The following is a 19,004-nucleotide window of genomic DNA, read 5'->3' as shown; positions in this document are numbered from 1 at the left end:
TAAAGAAACAGTCTTCCGGATCAATGGACACAAGACTGGCTCGCTTTTTGTTTTCGTATAGGACCACCCCCTATGTGGTGACTGGGGAAGTTCTCCTAATGGGCCGGAGACTTCGCACCTGCCTTAGTATGGTTTTCCCGGACATTGGCGCAAAAGTACGCCACACACCAGAACGGCAGGGACAGGGTTTTTCTCGCTATTGGCCGATTCGGCAGTTTGTGCCCAGTGACCCTGTGTTCGTTCGCAATTTTGCTGGTGGTGCCCAGTGGGTCCCTGGCATAATCTTTCGCCAAACGGGCCCTATATCTTACCAGGTGCAAACCCAGGCTCGTCTCCAGCGCAAACATGTAGACCACATTCGGTCCAGAAGACTATCCCTTCCAAAGATTCCCCACCCCCCGGAGCTCATTTCTACAGCCGCAGAGACCAGAGACAATGGAAAGTAGTCCTCCCAATCTTCTTCTGGTGCCTCACTCAAAGCCTGCGCAGGTCATTACAAAACCGTGTGGAGATAGAGATGCCGAGATGACAGAGGCAGCAGACTCTGACTCCGAGATGGAGACACAGGACACATCAGAGGGGGAATTCTCGGGCCCACGGGCCGTGGGTGTACAACCGTTACGCCGTTCATCACGGAAGTGCCGGTCTCCGACTCGTTACACGCCTCCCGATCCAGCGCCTTGTGCAAATGGTGTCCGGCCTGCGGCAAAACGAGTCCGACGCTCTCCTTCGCCAGAGTCTTCAGTGGATCCCTTGGACTTTGGGGGGGGGAGGGATGTTATAACCTGCCTGCTTACCATTGGCTGGGGACTAATGACAATCCCACAATCCTGTGGGAGTATGAGCTTCCCCAATGAGGGGGGCGGAGAAATCATTAGCAGACTCGACTCCCTGTATAAATAAAGCTGGCCAGTTTGGAACCAGCAGGAAGGAATAAGCAGCAAGCGAGGTTGCTGCTGTTGTATGTATATATATATATGTTATTGTAATAAATGTTATTTTTTTGTATCCTTGAAACTCGTGCTGGATTCTTCGTGGCCCTCACAAAAACATCGATCATAATGAAGTGCTTCGAGAGGTTCATCATGAGGCACTTCAATTCCATACTCCCAGAATGACTACATCCACTGCAATTCACATACCGTTGCAACTGGTCCACAGCAGACACCATCTCCCTTGCCCTACTCTCATCCCTGGAGCATCTCGACAACAAGGACTCCTACATCAGACTCCTATTTATTGACTCCAGCTCCGCCTTCAACACCATAATCCCAGCCAAGCTCAAATCAAAGCTCCAAAACCTAGGACTTGTTTCCTCACTCTGCAACTGGATCCTCAACTTTCTGACCCATAGACCACAATCAGTAAGAATAAACAACAACAGCTCCTCCACGATAGTCCTCAATACCGGGGCCCCACAGGCTGCAAAGTTTGACCCCTACTATAATCCCTATACACACACGACTGCTTGGCTGAATTTGGCTCTCCATCTACAAGTTTGCTGACGACACGACCGTAGTGGGTTGGATCTCGAACAACAATGAGTCAGAATACAGGAGGGAGATAGAGAATCTAGTGAAGTGGTGTAAGAATAACAATCTCTCCCTCAATATCAGCAAAACTAAAGAGCTGGTTATTGACTTAAGGAAACAAAGTATTGTACACACCCTGTTGTATCAACAGGGCCGAGGTGGAGATGGTGGACAGCTTCAAATTCCTAGGTGTGCACACACCCAAAATCTGTCCTGGTCCACCCATGTCGACGCTACGACAAAGAAAGCACAACAGTGCTATACTTCCTCAGGAAACTAAGGAAATTCAGCATGTCCGCATTGACTCTTACCAACTTTTACAGGTGTACCATAGAAAACATCCTATCTGGCTGCATAACAGCCTGGTATGGCAATTGCATGACCCAAAACCGGAAGAAACTACAGAGAGTTGTGAACACTGCCCAGTCCATCACACGAACCTGCCTCCCATCCATTGACTCTGTCTGCACCTCCCGCCGCCTTGGGAAAGCGGGCAGCATAATCAAAGACCCCTCCCACCCGGCTTACTCACTCTTCCAACTTCTTCCATTGGGCAGGAGATACATAAGTCTGAGAACACGCACCAACAGATTCAAAAACAGCTTCTTCCCCGCTGTTACCAGACTCCTAAACGACCCTCTAATGGACTGATCTGATCTCTTCACACATCTTCTCTACTGAGTGGTACTAAACTTCTGTCTGCTTCACCCGATGCCTGTGTCTATGTACTTAAATTGTGTATTTTATGTTTTCCCTATAATGTATTTTCTTTTCATGTACAGAATGATTTGTCTGAGCTGCACGCAGAACAATACGTTTCACTGTACAGACAGCTGTACACATGACAATAAACCAATCCAAGAGTGGAGAGGTTATACCAGAACTGCATAAAGCTGTGGGCTGCAGCCATAATACTGTGTACAGTACTGGTTGCCGCATTACTGGAAGAATGTGATCATACTGGAGCGTGTGCAGAGGAAATGTATGAAGCTGTTGTCAGGACCAGAAGATTTTATCGTGAGGGAAGATGGGATAGGCTAGGGTTGTTTACTGTGGGGTATACGAGGTTAAGGGTCAATTTTGTTGAGGTCCGCACGGTGGTGCAGTGGGTTAGCCCTGCAGCTTCACGGCGCTGAGGTCCCAGGTTCGATCCCGGCTCTGTGTCACTGTCCATGTGGAGTTTGCACATTCTCCCCGTGTTTGCGTGGGTTTCGCCCCCACAACCCAAAGATGTCAGGGTAGGTGGACTGGCCACACTAAATTGCCCCTTAATTGGAAAAAATGAATTGGGTATTCTAAATTTTTTTTTTTTTTAAAGCAATTTTGTTGAGGTGTTTGCAATTCTGAAGGGCCTGAAATAGACGGCGTGGATAGGAAGGCCCTGGTTCCCTCAGAAGCGAGGTCAGTAACCACAGGGAATAAATTTAAAGTATTTGACAAGATTAGTGGAGAATTGAGAACTTTTCACCCAGAGCTAGGTGGGAGGGTCTGGACACTGCCTGAAAAGGAGTTGGAAGTAGAAACCCTCAGCATATTTAACTTGGATGTGCACTTGAAGTGCTGTAACCTACAGAGCCACGGTCCAAGAGATAAAAGTGGGATTCAGTTAGATCCTTCCATCCACTTCCTCTCGAAAACACATTTCTCAGTATCAGTCCCCTCCCCCCACTTTCCACACCTCCTGGGCCCATCGAAACCTATTCGACCCTATCCACAACCCTTCCCCTCCCACCACACTCCTGTTCACTAGCCAGCTTGAACTTGCTAATGTAGAGGCCCCCCTCCATTCCACTCACCCTACCCGGTCCCAAAGAAATTCCCTTCAAACAAACAAACCTAACGCAAACACACAAACCCCAGAAAACCGCCATGACAAAAAAATCTCAACTCCGACCTTACCTAAACAGGCTGCTTCACCCCATTTAACACATATAACAACATGAGATAAAAAACATGAAAAAAATAAAACTATATACAATCATCCAACCCCCCCCCCTACCCTCAGTCCAAGACCAATCGTCAGTCCAATTTCTCACTTCTGCATCAGTCCTTCTACCTTCAGAAACGCCTTTGCCGCCTTCACCGTCTCAACAAAATCAATTAATGACTGACCAAAACCTAGTTGCCAAATAAATTTGCAAGTTGACCTGATGAAAATAAAACCAGAGAAAGAAACAGATTTGACATTTCAGATGATAATGAGCAGGAAACAAGGGGGACGTCAAAACAAGGTGGAGGTAGAAAGGATGTTTCCTCGTGTGGGTGAGTCCAGAGCTAAGGGACACTGTTCTAAAATTATGAGTCGCCCTTTTAGGACAGAGTGTTGTGGAACTTTGGAACTCTCTGCCTCAGAAGAGGAAAGGTCATTGAATATTTTTTTAATTGATTCTTGTTGGACTAGGTTACCGGGGGTAGGTAGGAATGTAGAATTTGAATCACAAACAGATCAGCAATGATCATATCAAATAGCAGAGCAGACTCGAGGGCTGAATGGCCCACTTCTGCTCCTATTTTCTATGTTCATATGAAACTAAAGATTGGTCTAGTGGAAGCATAAATGAGAATAGCAGAAACATCTGTAAGAGATGGTTTCCAAAAAAAAAAGGGGGCAGATTCTATGATCTGAAATTGTTGAACTTAGTGTTGAGTCTGGACGTCTGTAAAATGCTGAATCAAAAGATTATATTCTGTTCCTCTTGCTTATTCTGAGCTTCACTGGAACACCACGGGAGACCGAGGAAAGAGAGGTTAGAGTGTAAATGGGATAGAAAATTCAAATTATATATGACCAGAAGCTCAGGATTACTTTTGCAGAGGGGTTCTGCAAAGTGACCACCCAATCTGCTTTCAACCTCCCCATTGTAGAGGAGACCACATCATGAGCTGTTAACACTGTATTGGATGTATTCACTTGAGTTCTATTTGTTCTGAATATTATGTTTAGTAGCTTGTGTCAAATATCCTCTAAGTAGCAAGTCAGAAAAAGAACTACATATTTTTCAAACAGCTGAAGGCTAAATTCTGCTGATTTCTGTTTGTACAACCTCAGTGGAAAAATAGTGTTACTGTTCCATGTAATTAACAAACCAGACAGATTTAAAAACAGACGTATATGCAAACTGTTTCTCAGTTTACATTTGTGATTGTTTCTGTCCATCTGTTCAACCTTTAAACATCTATTTTAAATACTTCTGTGCTTGAATATCATCATGGGCCAATGAGCTTTTACTTTGGCCATTGACTGCACTGCTTCTGCTCTACTCCTATGTTCACTGTGTTAGTTAGTTGTCCAGCAAAATCTGGTGTAAATACACCTGTAGAAAATCACACACAACTGGGGTGCACAACAGCCTAAATGATGGAGTCTGGTTCAAATAGAACCATTACAACAAATTCTGAACCAATGTATGAAGATGTGTAATTTTTCAGACATCAATTAGAGTATTCATTGGGGTTTATAGTTTACAGAGGTTTGCATGGCAGTGGTACAGCGGCATTGTTGCTGGACTAGTAATCCAGAGACCCAGAATCATGCTCTGGGGCCTCGGGTTCGAATCCCGCCATGGAATTAAAAGACCAAAGATGACCATGAAACCATTATCGATTGTTGTAAAAACCCATCTGGTTCACTAATGTCCTTTACGGAAGGAATCTGTTGTCCTTACCTGGTCTGGCCTACATGTGATTCCAGACCCACAGCAATGGAGTTGACTCTTAAATGGGTAATAAATGCTGGCCCAGCCAGCAGCGCCCACATCCCATGAACAAATTTTTAAAAAGCTGTTGCCCATTTAAGATGTATAAGAAGGAAATATGTCCTAACTGGTTTTGATTTCAGGTATATCTAGTGGAGTGCTGCAAGCTTCAGTGCTCAGGCCTCAGCTATTTATAATCTGTATCAATGACTTCGACAAGGGATCAAGTTTGCTGAAGGTACAAAGCTAGGTGGGAAAGTAAGCTGTGTGGTGGACACAAACCGGCTGCAATTAGATATGGATGCATTAAGTGATGTGACAAGAGGTGGCAGATGGAGTATAATCCCAGTATAATCTGGGAAATGCAACATTATTCACAGGCAGGAATAATGGAAAAGCAGAATTTTTCTGAAAGATGAGATAATGTTGGTATTCGGAGGGATTTTTGGAGATCCTTGCAAATGAACCACAGAAAGGTAACATGGCGGGTAGAACAAGCAGTTAGGAACGCAAATGGCATGTTAGTCCTTATTGCAAGCGAGTTGGAGTTTAAGATTAAGGAAGACTTGCTGCAATTATATAAGGATTACGTGAGACCACACCTCTGGAGTACCTGTACTATGTACAGTTTTAGTCTCCTTACCAAAGGAAGGATATACTGCTTTAGAGGGGGTACAACAGAGGTTTACTAGACTGATTCCGGGGATGAAATGGCTGGCCTAAGATTTGTGTAGAATGGACATGCATATCTCTGGAGTTTAGATAATGCAAAAATTTAGTTTGTAGTTGAATATGAGGAATAAAGCTGTAGACAGCTGTATGACGTTATCAATGGACTAGTTAGGTGGACAGCAGGGTTGAGGCAGCACAGTGTCACGGTGGTTAGCACTGCTGCCTCACGGCACCGAGGTCCCAGGTTCAATCCCAGCTATGGGTCACTGTCCATGTACGGTTTGCACATCCTCCCCGTGTCTGCGTGGGTTTCGCCCCCACAACCCAAAGATATGCAGGGTAGGTGCATTGACCACGCTAAATTTCCCCTTAATTGGAAAAAATGAATTGAGTACTCTAAATTTAGGGGGGAAAAGGTGGGCAGAAATGTCACAAAGAAATTCAGTCCAGCAAAGTGGGAAGTAATGCATTTGGGGAGGACAAACAAGACAAGTGAAATAGACCATAAAAGGTTGGATACTGAGAAATGTAAAGAACAGAGGGACCTTGCATGTGCCCAGCACCCTGGAGGCAGCAGTACAGGTGGATAAGGTGGTTAGGAAGGTAATTACTGATGCTTTCTTTTATTGGCCAAGGCATAGAATATAAGCCTCAATGACTATCGTCCGGTGGCCTTGACATTTGTTATAACCTGCCTGCTTACCATTGGCTGTGACTAATAACAATCCCACAGTCCTGTGGGAGTATGAGCTTCCCCAATGAGGGGGGCGGAGAAATCATTAGCAGGCTCCCTGTATAAATAAAGCTGGCCATTTTCGAACCAGCAGGAAGGAGTAAGCAGCAAGCGAGGTTGCTGCTGTTGTATATATATGTTATTGTAATAAATGTTATTTCTTTGTATCCATGAAACTTGTGCTGGATTCTTCGTGGCCATCACAAAACTGGCGACGAGGGTTAAAGTGAATAGCTGTCTACACTGCTGAAGCCACCTCCCTGGATTTTTGTTGGATACAGGTTGGAAGTTGTTTTCTAATACACCATGCTTCTGTACGGACATTTGGATGTTTTTGATGCTGCGCTGCAAAGCTGGAACCAGTACGCACAACGGATGCGTTACTATTTCCGGGCAAACAATACCACCGAAAACGAGCGCCAGGTGGTCATATTGCTCACCGCCTGCGGCCCGCATACGTTTGGGGTGATTAGGAGCCTTAAGTACCCAGCTGCGCCAGACACCAAAACGTTTGATGAACTTGTGAATTTAGTGGGGAATCATTCTAACCCAACCCCATCCACGATAGTCCAACGTTACCGGTTTAGTACCGCTGAGAGGACCCCGGGAGAATCCCTTGCCGACTTTCTATCCAGGCTCTGCAGGTTTGCGATATTAACAATGCGGCCACCCAGAGAAAGTTGTTAGCTGAGCCAACATTGACTTTTCAACAGGCCATTCAAATAGTATTGTCCCGAGAGAGCGCAGAACGAGGAGTGCAGGAGCTACAGGGAATGGAAGTGCATGCCTTGGGGCGCAACCCCTTCTGTCTGACAACGCCCCCCGCATTTCTGCGGTACCTTGGGCGAGGCGACGTCCGGATCGACGCTAGTGGCCGTCGGACATTCCTCCCCAAGGGAGCCTTCTCCAAAACCAATGGATGAGGAGCCATGTCCGTGTCAGACTTGTAGGCACCGACCCCGTCGCGGACGCCGGTCCTGGGAGCGCCAGAGGCGCCGTCGTTCCGACCGAAATGGGACCAGCCTAGGGGCCGTACCTTCTATGTGGATGAACCTGCGGCTACTACTCTTGAGGACGTGGAGACGGAGGACGACTGCCTGCAGCTGCATTGTGTGGCAGCTCCCCGTGTGGCCCCCATTAAGGTGACAGTACGGGTCAATGGTCACCCGCTTGAGATGGAGTTGGACACTGGCGCAGCGGTCTCAGTGATCGCCCAGAGGACATTCGACCGCATCAAGGAGGGTGTACAGACCCTTACATTAACTGACACTGGCCACCTACACGGGGGAACCATTGGACATTGCAGGAACTACGATGACCTCTGTTGTTTATGGATGCCAGGAGGGGCGTTTCCCACTTATCGTGGGGCGCGGCCATGGGCCCAGCCTGTTGGGTCGGGACTGGTTGTGCCATTTGCGCTTGCAGTGGCAGCACATCCTCCAAACAGTTTCTGGAGGGTTGACTGAGGTGCTAGGACGATACCCAGATGTATTCCAGCCTGGTTTGGGGAACATAAAAGTGGCCGTAGCCCGTATTCAAGTCGAACCAGGAGCCACGCCGCGCTATTTCCAGGCGCGCCCGGTGCCTTACGCCTTGCCCGAGAAGGTAGAAGGGGAGCTCACTCGTTTGGAAACTTTGGGTATTATCAGGTCCGTCCGTTTTGCTGACTGGGCAGCACCAATTGTACCTGTAATGAAGCCAGATGCCACAGTTTGCTTGTGCGGCGACTATAAACTTACAGTGAATGAGGGGGGGCGGTGAAATCATTAGCAGACTCCCTGTATAAATAATGCTGGCCAGTTTAGAATCAGCAGGAAGGAATAAGCAGCAAGCGAGGTTGCTGATGTTGTGTATATATGTTATTGTAATAAATGTTATTTCTTTGTATCCTTGAAACTCGTGCTGGATTCTTCGTGGCCCTCACAAAAACATCGATCATAATAAAGTGCTTCGAGAGGTTCATCATGAGGCACATCAACTCCATACTCCCAGAATGCCTAGGTCCACTGCAATTCGCATACCGTTGCAACTGGTCCACAGCAGACGCCATCTCCCTTGCCCTACACTCATCCCTGGAGCATCTCGACAACAAGGACTCCTACATCAGACTTCTATTTATTGACTACAGCTCCGCCTTCAACACCATAATCCCAGCCAAGCTCAAATCAAAGCTCCAAAGCCTAGGACTTGTTTCCTCACTCTGCAACTGGATCCTCAACTTTCTGACCCATAGACCACAATCAGTAAGAATAACCAACAACAGCTCCTCCACGATAGTCCTCAATACCGGGGCCCCGCAGGCTGCAAAATTTGACCCCTACTATAATCCCTATACACACACGACTGCATGGCTGAATTTGGCTCTCCATCTACAAGTTTGCTGGCGACATGACCGCAGTGGGTTGGATCTCGAACAACAATGAGTCAGAATACAGGAGGGAGATAGAGAATCTCGTGAAGTGGTGTAATAATAACAATCTCTCCCTCAATGTCAGCAAAACTAAAGAGCTTGTTATTGACTTAAGGAAACAAAGTATTGTACACACCCCTGTTGCAGCAACAGGGCCGAGGTGGAGATGGTGGACAGCTTCAAATTCCTAGGTGTGCACACACCAAAAATCTGTCCTGGTCCACCCATGTCGACGCTACGACAAAGAAAGTACAACAGTGCTATACTTCCTCAGGAAACTAAGGAAAGGGTGCAGAAGAGATTTACCAGAATGTTGCCTGGTATGGAGGGCATAAGCTATGAGGAGCGGTTGAATAAACTCGGTTTGTTCTCACTGGAACGAAGGAGGTTGAGGGGCGACCTGATCGAGGTATACAAAATTATGAGGGGCATAGACAGAGTGGATAGTCAGAGGCTTTTCCCCAGGGTAGAGGGGTCAATTACTAGGGGGCATAGGTTTAAGGTGAGAGGGGCAAGGTTTAGAGTAGATGTACGAGGCAAGTTTTTTACGCAGAGGGTAGTGGGTACCTGGAACTCGCTACCGGAGGAGGTAGTGGAAGCAGGGACGATAGGGACATTTAAGGGGCATCTTGACAAATATGTGAATAGGATGGGAATAGAAGGATACGGACCCAGGAAGTGTAGAAGATTGTAGTTTAGTCGGGCAGTATGGTCGGCACGGGCTTGGAGGGCCGAAGGGCCTGTTCCTGTGCTGTACATTTCTTTGTTCTTTGTTTGAAATTCAGCATATCCACATTGACTCTTACCAACTTTTACAGGTGTACCATAGAAAACATCCTATCTGGCTGCATAACAGCCTGGTATGGCAATTGCATGACCCAAAACCGGAAGAAACTACAGAGAGTTGTGAACACTGCCCAGTCCATCACACAAACCTGCCTCCCATCCATTGACTCTGTCTGCACCTCCCGCCGCCTTGGGAAAGCGGGCAGCATAATCAAAGACCCCTCCCACCCGGCTTACTCACTCTTCCAACTTCTTCCATTGGGCAGGAGATACATAAGTCTGAGAACACGCACCAACAGATTCAAAAACAGCTTCTTCCCCGCTGTTACCAGACTCCTAAACGACCCTCTAATGGACTGATCTGATCTCTTCACACATCTTCTCTACTGAGTGGTACTAAACTTCTGTCTGCTTCACCTTAAATTGTGTATTTTATGTTTTCCCTATTATGTATTTTCTTTTCATGTCCAGAATGATCTGTCTGAGCTGCACGCAGAACAATACTTTTCACTGTACAGACAGCTGTACACATGACAATAAACCAATCCAATCCAAGAATGGAGAGGTTATACCAGAACTGCATAAAGCTGTGGGCTGCAGCCATAATACTGTGTACAGTACTGGAAGAATGTGATCATACTGGAGCGTGTGCAGAGGAAATTTATGAAGCTGTTGTCAGGACCAGAAGATTTTATCGTGATGGAAGATGGGATAGGCTAGGGTTGTTTACTGTGGGGCATACGAGGTTAAGGGTCAATTTTGTTGAGGTCCGCACGGTGGTGCAGTGGGTTTGCCCTGCAGCTTCACAGCGCTGAGGTCCCAGATTCGATCCCGGCTCTGTGTCACTGTCCATGTGGAGTTTGCACATTCTCCCCGTGTTTGCGTGGGTTTCGCCCCCACAACCCAAAGATGTGCAGGGTAGGTGGACTGGCCACGCTAAATTGCCCCTTAATTGGAAAAAATGAATTGGGTATTCTAAATTTTTTTTTTTTAAAGCCATTTTGTTGAGGTGTTTGCAATTCTGAAGGGCCTGAAATAGACGGCGTGGATAGGAAGGCCCTGGTTCCCTCAGAAGCGAGGTCAGTAACCACAGGGAATAAATTTAAAGTATTTGACAAGATTAGTGGAGAATTGAGAACTTTTCACCCAGAGCTAGGTGGGAGGGTCTGGACACTGCCTGAAAAGGAGTTGGAAGTAGAAACCCTCAGCATATTTAACTTGGATGTGCACTTGAAGTACTGTAACCTACAGGGCCACGGACCAAGAGATAAAAGTGGGATTCAGTTAGACAGCTCTTTTTCAGCCAGAATAGGTACAGTGAACTGAATAACCGCCTTCTTTCGTGAAATGTTCATCGTTTCTACTGAGATTGACAGATTTTTGGGCAGCAAATGAATCGGGGGATATGGGAACAGGGTGGTAAAGTGGAGTTGATGCAGAAACTGAGCCATAATCTTATTGAATGGTGAATTAAGCTCATTGGGCAGTATGGCCATCTTCTGCACCTACTATATGCTTATTTTGCAGCTTGTAATTGCGGTATTGCTAGTTTCCAATCTTCTGCTAGAGACACCCAGATATTGTAACAATATCCAGTAACGATGCCTATACCCATGCACAGTGACAAATTACTGCTGTTTAATTGAATATGTCAGTCATGGAAAATATGTGGATATATTTCTATTTCTCCCTCCATTGTAATGGTCGATTTATTTGAGGGCATGAACATTAGAAGAAAAATGTAATCTTATGATAAGTCGCTCGAATAGTTTCTACCTTCTCAATGACAATGTTCAAACACTTTTCAATTTTCTTGTATTATGTTTGCTGAAAAATACTTAACATTTTATGCTGAAGTGTAAGCCTCCAGAAAGCAGGCATTCACTGTATTTACAGTAGGTCGATGTCAGATCATGGAGTAAGTGCTGCATTGAATGTTGTGTATACTTTTTCGTTGAAATTTTGTTAAGGTATTTATGAAAATTGGGTCACTATAACAGGACATTTCACACAATGCTAAATTATGGATTAAAGTTTGAAGAAGGTTAAAGCCAAGTATAACCAGGGGGCTGATTTAGCTTAGTGGGCTGGTTTAGCTCAGTGGGCTAGACAGCTGGTTTGTGATAATACAGAACAAGGCCAGCAGCACGGGTTCAATACCCGTACCAGCTGAGAATTCTGAATTCTCCCTCTGTGTACCTGAACAGGTGCCGGAATGTGGCGACTGGGGGCTTTTCACAGTAGCTTCATTGCAGTGTTAATGTAAGCCTACTTGTGACAATAAAGATTATTTTTCTTTTTTTTTTTTTCATAACCATAATATGCTTTTCAAAAAGCTGGCAACTCTGGAGATAACGCGGATCATTTTGCCTTCGTCACTTGGATGATAAACTGAGGGAGTGGATTGCCTGCCCATTACAGAACATGTTTGATTTTCAATTCCAATAGGATGGTTCCTGTAATAAACTCTGATCCATTCTGCCCATTTAAGTTCAAAATTAGGCTAACGTCTCCTTCCCCAGCTCCAAATATCTAAAGCCAATTCAAGTTGCATATTTATATTCGACTTTTCATTAACTTTTCAATTATATATTTTTTTCTATTTCTAAACTTCAGGCAGTGTCCAGGACCAGTTGTCTTCAAGAGGACTTGAACCCTGAGCTGAAGAATATTCTCATGGAACTTAGGAATTCAGTCTGCGATGGATGCAACAGATCAAGCAGTGTAAATTACACTGACTGCGAAGGACAACGAACATCAAGAAATATGCATGCTGTGTAAGATTCAGACACTTGCTATGTTTCACAGCTTGGTCAAATTGGAGCAACATTAAATTTGTTAAATTAGTTTAAATTTACTAGAATTACAATTTCAGGGGTGGTTGGAATAACTGTATTCCACATTTATTTTTTAAAATTAATAGCTACTAAAGCATGCTGTCCCACATTTCTATTGACATTGTTGCCATCTCCTATAGCAGCAGTTCATATCATTTATGAAAAGAGGCATTCTCATTGGAGGTGAATTTTCTCATTCAGAATTTACATTTGGATAAATTCCCATCATATCTCAGATATAGATCATCCAAATCTAACTGACTTTTTGTGAGGGTGTTTGCAAAATGAGGAAGGGCCTTCTTCAGGGTGCCATGATGCATCCTGGGATACTTTTCTTTTTTTTTTTTAAATATCTTTTTATTAAGGCATTAATAATTTTTTTACAGCAATTTTCAACAGGAAAAACAACAAAGTAAATAACCCCACCCAACCAACAACCCCCAGGATACTTTTCCTGTTGCCCTCCATTGAAGTTGGAAATATGGTCAATCCTGTATTATTTACTAGACTAATCCTATAAATCTTTGAAAGCAAAACTTTATTCTATTGCCTTGTTGCCTAGTACCTATTAACATCTTCAATATTGAAGCTCGGTTTTCTTAAATCAATCTTTTTGCTTTTATAAAGTAATGAAAACATTCAAATTATCAAAATTTTCCAAGGTATGAATTTTAGTTTGAAATGTCAGTAAAGGTTGGCACGGCCGCACAGTGGTTAGCACTGCTGTCTCTCAGCGGTTTCGAACCCGGACTCGAGTCACTGTCCTTGTGGAGTTTGCACATTCTCCCCGTGTCTGCGTGGGTTTCACTCCCACAACTCAAAGATGTGTAACTAGGTGGATTGGCCATGCTAAATTGCCCCTTAATTGGAAAAAAAATCCTCTAAATTTATAATAAAACATAAATGTCAGTAGGTTTTACAATATTACAACAGGGTAAAGACATTCCCAAATCACTGATATTATGCATACAAATAGGGGGCGATGCTCCCAAATGGAGCCCAAGTGTTTGCGCCGTCGTGAATGCCGTTGCGTTTCACGCCGGCGCAAAACGGGCACGAGGACAACCGATTCTGGCCCCCACAGAGGGCCAGCACGGAGCTGGAGCGGTTCACGCCACTCCAGCCTCCCTTCCCGGCACCAAATGGGCACCGTGCCAACCCGCGCATGCGCAGGGGGACTTCTTCCGCGTGCCGACCCCGACTCAACATGGCGTTGGTGTTCACGGGCCGGCCGCGCAGGAAAGTAGGCCCGGGGAGGGGGGGAGAGGCCGGCCCACCGATCGGTGGGCCCTGATCGCGGGCCAGACCCCATCGGAGGGCCCCCCCCGGTGGAGGATCGCTTTTCCCTGCCCCACAGGCCGCCCCCCGGCCCTTCGTGCAGAGTTCCCGCTGGCAGCGACCAGGGGTGAACGGCAGTGGGACTCTGTCGTATCCGCGCAGCCGCTCGGCCCATCCAGGTCGGAGAATCGGCAGCCCTGCCGAATCCAGCGGCCCGCAGCCGGCGCCGTGCCAACCGCACCGGAGCAAATGGCAACCTCGGAGAATCGCGCGCCGGCACGTGGCGTGGTTGCGGCGATTTCCCGGCCCGTTGCGGGGCTCGGAGGATCGCCCCCATATAGTGAGGTCAAGTAGCAATTCTTGCTTGTTTCTTCCTTTGTCTGTGGATCTTAGTTGTTTGAGTCTTGCAGTTGGAATCCCTGGATTTCATATGAAATGGTTAATTACTACTGAGGTCATTTAAATGTTACTTTTATAGTTGCTAAAATGTCAGCAAAATTATATCCCTCACACGTTGTATTCCACATTTTTTTCTCTAGTCTTTCATAGGACTTGGCCCTCACTGGCTCGGCCAGCAATTATTGCCCATCCGCAGTTGCTTTTGAGTAGGTGGTGGTGCGCCACCTTCTTAAATCACTGCAGTCCATGTGGTGTAGATACACCCACAATGTGCCATGGATATAGATAGCAGCCTATACAGAGCCACATTACCCTGTTTACATGCCTCTTGGTTTATTTTTTCTTGTTACCATTATTAACCTCAGTTGAACTATGATATTGTTTCACAACACATATAAGGTGCTAAATTTTCATTCCATTTGCGTACATCTCTCCATTTCTAGAATGTTTCTAGGTTTACCCATGTCCTATTCAGGCTGTAAAATATTGTCTCAAACACAGGAAACCTTTCAATACAGAACTCAGCAAAAATAATTCCCAAATAATTCTTAGTGTAAACCCCAGGTAGAGTTTCCACTTTGAGCGCAATTGGCAATCCATTGCACTTGGGCTAATTTTCTAAATGTAATTTTTAGTTCAAGTGTCTGCACAAATTAATTTATATAATCACAATGTACAATAGTATGAATGTAAAAGTGCAGTCAATGCTTAAAAACATTTTTTGGCTTTAAAAATATTCCTTGATAAATTTAAGTGTGACAACCTGGTGTAGTTTTATTACTACAGCTATAAATGGCTTTTCCACAAAAATAAGAGTTTTTAAAGTGTCTAATAAATCACCTATGTGTAATGTGATTTTAAATGGCTTTGGAAGGCTATGAAGAACCATTAACCAGTTTAATTAGTGTACAGTAATTTTTATTTTTATTTCAAAAACTTTTTGGTCCATAGTAGTACCTTTGGGCTGAGAAGAGAAAAGCAACTTAATTTTATGAGCTCCCACAAGCTAGCACTATTAGTGGAAATTTACCACAGTAATTAGTTTGATCTGGCACCATCGCTGCTTTTATGTGTTGAACTGGCTTCCCACACAATGATTTATGATCTAGCACAAAAACTGTGGAAACTTAATTTGTTCTGGTTGTAATTTACGTTTGAAATTCCTTGATCATTTGCACTGTTTTAACAGATTTTAGGCAGAAATTCTACTCCATCGTTTTCAGCCTAATTCTCAGCTTTTTTGAAGTTTATATTCCCTGATTTTTGAGTTGTTTGTTCTGTAAAATGTCTGATCAATTTTATCAAGGCCCTTCCAAGTATTGAAAACTTCTATCAGGCTAACTCTAAAGGTCTTTTCAAAGAAGAACATGCTCAATCCTTCCTCATAACTTTGGTTCATGAGACCCAATTGAGCATCCTGGTTGTATCTTGCTCTCTCTCACTCTCAAGCAAAAATATCTTTCCCAAGTTACTTCAAATCTATTCTCATCAGTAACACTACCACTTCTTTTGAATTGCATTCTTCCTCTCAACTAATTACTTTGTTTACCATTTTCAATAATAGCCATAAAGTAGATTGATGGTTTCAGTTAACTCACCAATCTTTTTTTTCTGACGAGCATACTGCACCACTATTCCATTCAATGCATACTGCTTATTTTAGTCCTTCCTTTTATATTCATTGATGAGATATGGGTGTCACTGGCTCGGCCAGAATTTGTTGTCTATCACTGATTTTCCTTCAACTGAGTGGCTTTCTAGGCCATTTCGGAGGGCATTTAAGAGTCACCACATTGCTATGCATCTTCCTGTACTAATTGTTTTGAACTTGTTTCTTCCTGGTTTACCTTCTCTTTTATTTTAGTTTATTTTTTGTTATAGTGTCCCGCCACCTTGATTTCCTGATGTGGTAAGCTCACCAAGCACTGGCACCCCATGCAGTTTGGACAAAGGGAGCGCAGGTTGGAAAAATAATGCTAGTGTTGTAGCCCAATTTCTGAATGGCAGTGTCCTTCTTACTCCCCCCCCCCCCCCCCCCCCCACCCCAAGCATGTAATGAATTTACCCTAATGAACAAGAAACAATTGCATCTAATTGTATTTGCTTTCTATTGACCCTGCTGACCAGAAGCTCTACATCTTTCTCCCTCTTGATACATTGCACGTCATTCTTTGCTTTGCCACACTTCCACATACTTCTGTAAATATGGAAATTTTACTTTTCATACCATACACCTCCTTATAAACCTATGGGGCGGGATTCTCCATCCTGCCAATCCCATTTTCCAGCGCAGCACGTCCCCGCTGGCAGCAGGATCCTCCGTTCCGACAGCCAGCCAATGGGTTTTCCCATTGTGGTCATCCCATGGCGTCGGGCATGGGTGCACTTCTGGCGAAGTGGAGGATCCTGCCGACAGAATCCCACAGATGATATTTCATAAATAGACAGGGATATAGTGGCTCTTTAGGAAATAAGTCTATCTTGCGTACTTGAAGTGTCATATTTCAGAATACTCGGGCGGAAAATCTATTAATGATCAATTTCAAATTTGCTTCAATGAAAACAATATGCAATGACTGTTTAAGCTAAAAGATAATCTTAATATTGGTAGCTATGAAACTAGAAAATTGAGTGAATTTTACTGCATTACCTTTATCCCATGTTATTTCATTTTTAGGGATGACTTGAATTCAGACAGTTGTATGGACAGAGGATCACAAGACACCTGCTACAGGTTTGAGAGTTTTACAGTTTGGTTTAATGTGTATATTTTCAAATGCATGTTCCTTTCAGTTCAGTATTGTTTTGTTGTTGATGAGTAGATTGTTGGGGGAAAAACACTGCTGAAAATACCAGTTGTTGTTTTCTGTCGCAAATAATATTAATACAATTAAAGTGAAAAAACAACTTCTTAAAATTAACTAAGTGACTTTTTTATCAATATGATGACGTAGTCCTGGAATTCTCTCACTTTATAACACAAGGTTTTTGCAATGCAATCACCAGTGTGAGAGACTTCTATTAAATAGCAGAGGATTCAATAAATGTACATTTGTGAGTAAATTTGCTCCCATTTCTTCCCCTTTCTTATTGTTTGCATGCTGCCACTCCTGTGTTAAAACACTCTCAATGAAGCATACCCGAAGTTCTCATTTGTTTCGATTTGTTTAAATGCTAATAATTTTCATTGCTGGACTATGATTCCACTGACACAAGCTTCCTCCAATATCTCAGCTAGGTCCAAACCCGGACAGTAAGTGTTGAAACTCTTGCACCTTGGAGAGGCATCATAAAGTCTGGTCTTCTCCTCCTCACCTGACATCCACAAACACACAAACTTCCCAGCAGGCCTGACTGGATTGTCTTTTCTATGATGTTTCTTGTAAAATATAACTTTGAAATAACATTTTTCTTTGAGGATGAAAATTATTACTTTTTTTTAATGCAGCATCCTTAAAATCCAGAACTATACATGCTTCAATGTGCTATCCTCCTTATCTGACTGTAACATTGGGCTGGGCGGTTATGGTGCTTCTCCTGTGAGACTCCTTTGCTCTCCCAGCAGCAATGTTTGTGTGCATGCTTGCTGAAGTTAACCTTTATGCTGCTGTTACTAAATCTGTGCATGCTGCTAGCAAGTTGGAATGCTGTTTGCATCTGTCTTCCCTGCAGGGATCGAATAATGTGCACTCGGGATCTAAAAGAACCCTTCAGTATTGACAATTTTGCTTGCACTGGTGAGTTTAACATTTACAACATGGCCGGGGTTTGGTCGGAGTCTGTGTCTCCATGGTGATGTTGTCAGCAATATATGTTACTCTTAAAAATGTTATTCTTTTAAAAAACTGCTTGTATGGGAATATATACTGATATGCTACCACAGAACATTTGTGTAAGGAATGTTACTGTTAGCTGAACAAAAGATTTTTTATTATTTGAAAAAAAAAGTCTACAATTCCTTCATAATCATTAAATTGTATTTATTTGTGCATATGTCCAACAGAGGAGGCTAGTCTTAGCACTGGGGACTAGAAACTTTGCACTTCAGAACGGGTCAGCATTTGGCACTTTACATATGTTGGGGGGTGATGTGCCATCAATTATACAAAGACGAGTTGTGGAACGAATCTGTGGCTTTAATAAACTAAACGAGAACCTGCTGGCAACTGATCCCGAACTGGGGCAGGGCCAGAGGTCGGCCACCTTTATACAGAGCCTATGGGGAGGAGCCACAGGTGGAGCCAGCAGAGACAACAAACCATGTATACAATACAGTAACAGTGGTTTACCACAATATATATAATACAGTAACAATGGTTTACCACATTCACCCCCTGTTTTTAAAAAAAAGAGTCCAGCGGGGTGAAGTGGACTTAAAGATCGGGTCTGGCGGGGGCTTTGACCTTCCGCCGTGAACGCCTCAGTCCCTGCTGTGGTGTGGGCACTGGTGTCGAGATCTGCGTGTCTGGGAGCGTCTCTTCTTCGTTCAGCAGTTGAGTCGGTGGAGAGGGAGACGGTGTAGGGGCGGGGATGGTGGTGATGGTCGCTGGGGGGCCTGCGGGTGCCAAATTCCGAAGTATCCGAGTAGCGGTGGAGGGAGACAGTGTAGGGTCGGGGGTGGTGGTGATGGTCACTGGGGAATCTGCGGGTGCCAAATCCCAA

The 19,004-nt window shown here is 44.4% G+C and overlaps 1 protein-coding gene across 5 annotated transcripts in view; it reads left to right on the top strand.

The window, feature by feature from the left end:
• Positions 1-19,004, top strand: part of LOC140408721 (coiled-coil domain-containing protein 158-like) — a 418,982-nt gene that overhangs the window by 333,685 nt on the left and 66,293 nt on the right. For all 5 annotated transcript variants that reach the window (XM_072496325.1, XM_072496322.1, XM_072496323.1 and 2 more), the window contains 3 exons: positions 12,445-12,605; positions 17,020-17,076; positions 18,015-18,079. In XM_072496325.1, the coding sequence (XP_072352426.1) occupies positions 12,445-12,605; positions 17,020-17,076; positions 18,015-18,079 (283 nt within the window). The remainder of the gene's footprint in view (positions 1-12,444; positions 12,606-17,019; positions 17,077-18,014; positions 18,080-19,004) is intronic.

This window comes from Scyliorhinus torazame, chromosome 3, assembly GCF_047496885.1.
Source record: "Scyliorhinus torazame isolate Kashiwa2021f chromosome 3, sScyTor2.1, whole genome shotgun sequence".
NCBI classification, from domain to species: Eukaryota; Metazoa; Chordata; class Chondrichthyes; order Carcharhiniformes; family Scyliorhinidae; genus Scyliorhinus; species Scyliorhinus torazame.
This window is presented reverse-complemented; position numbering and strand designations above follow the sequence as displayed.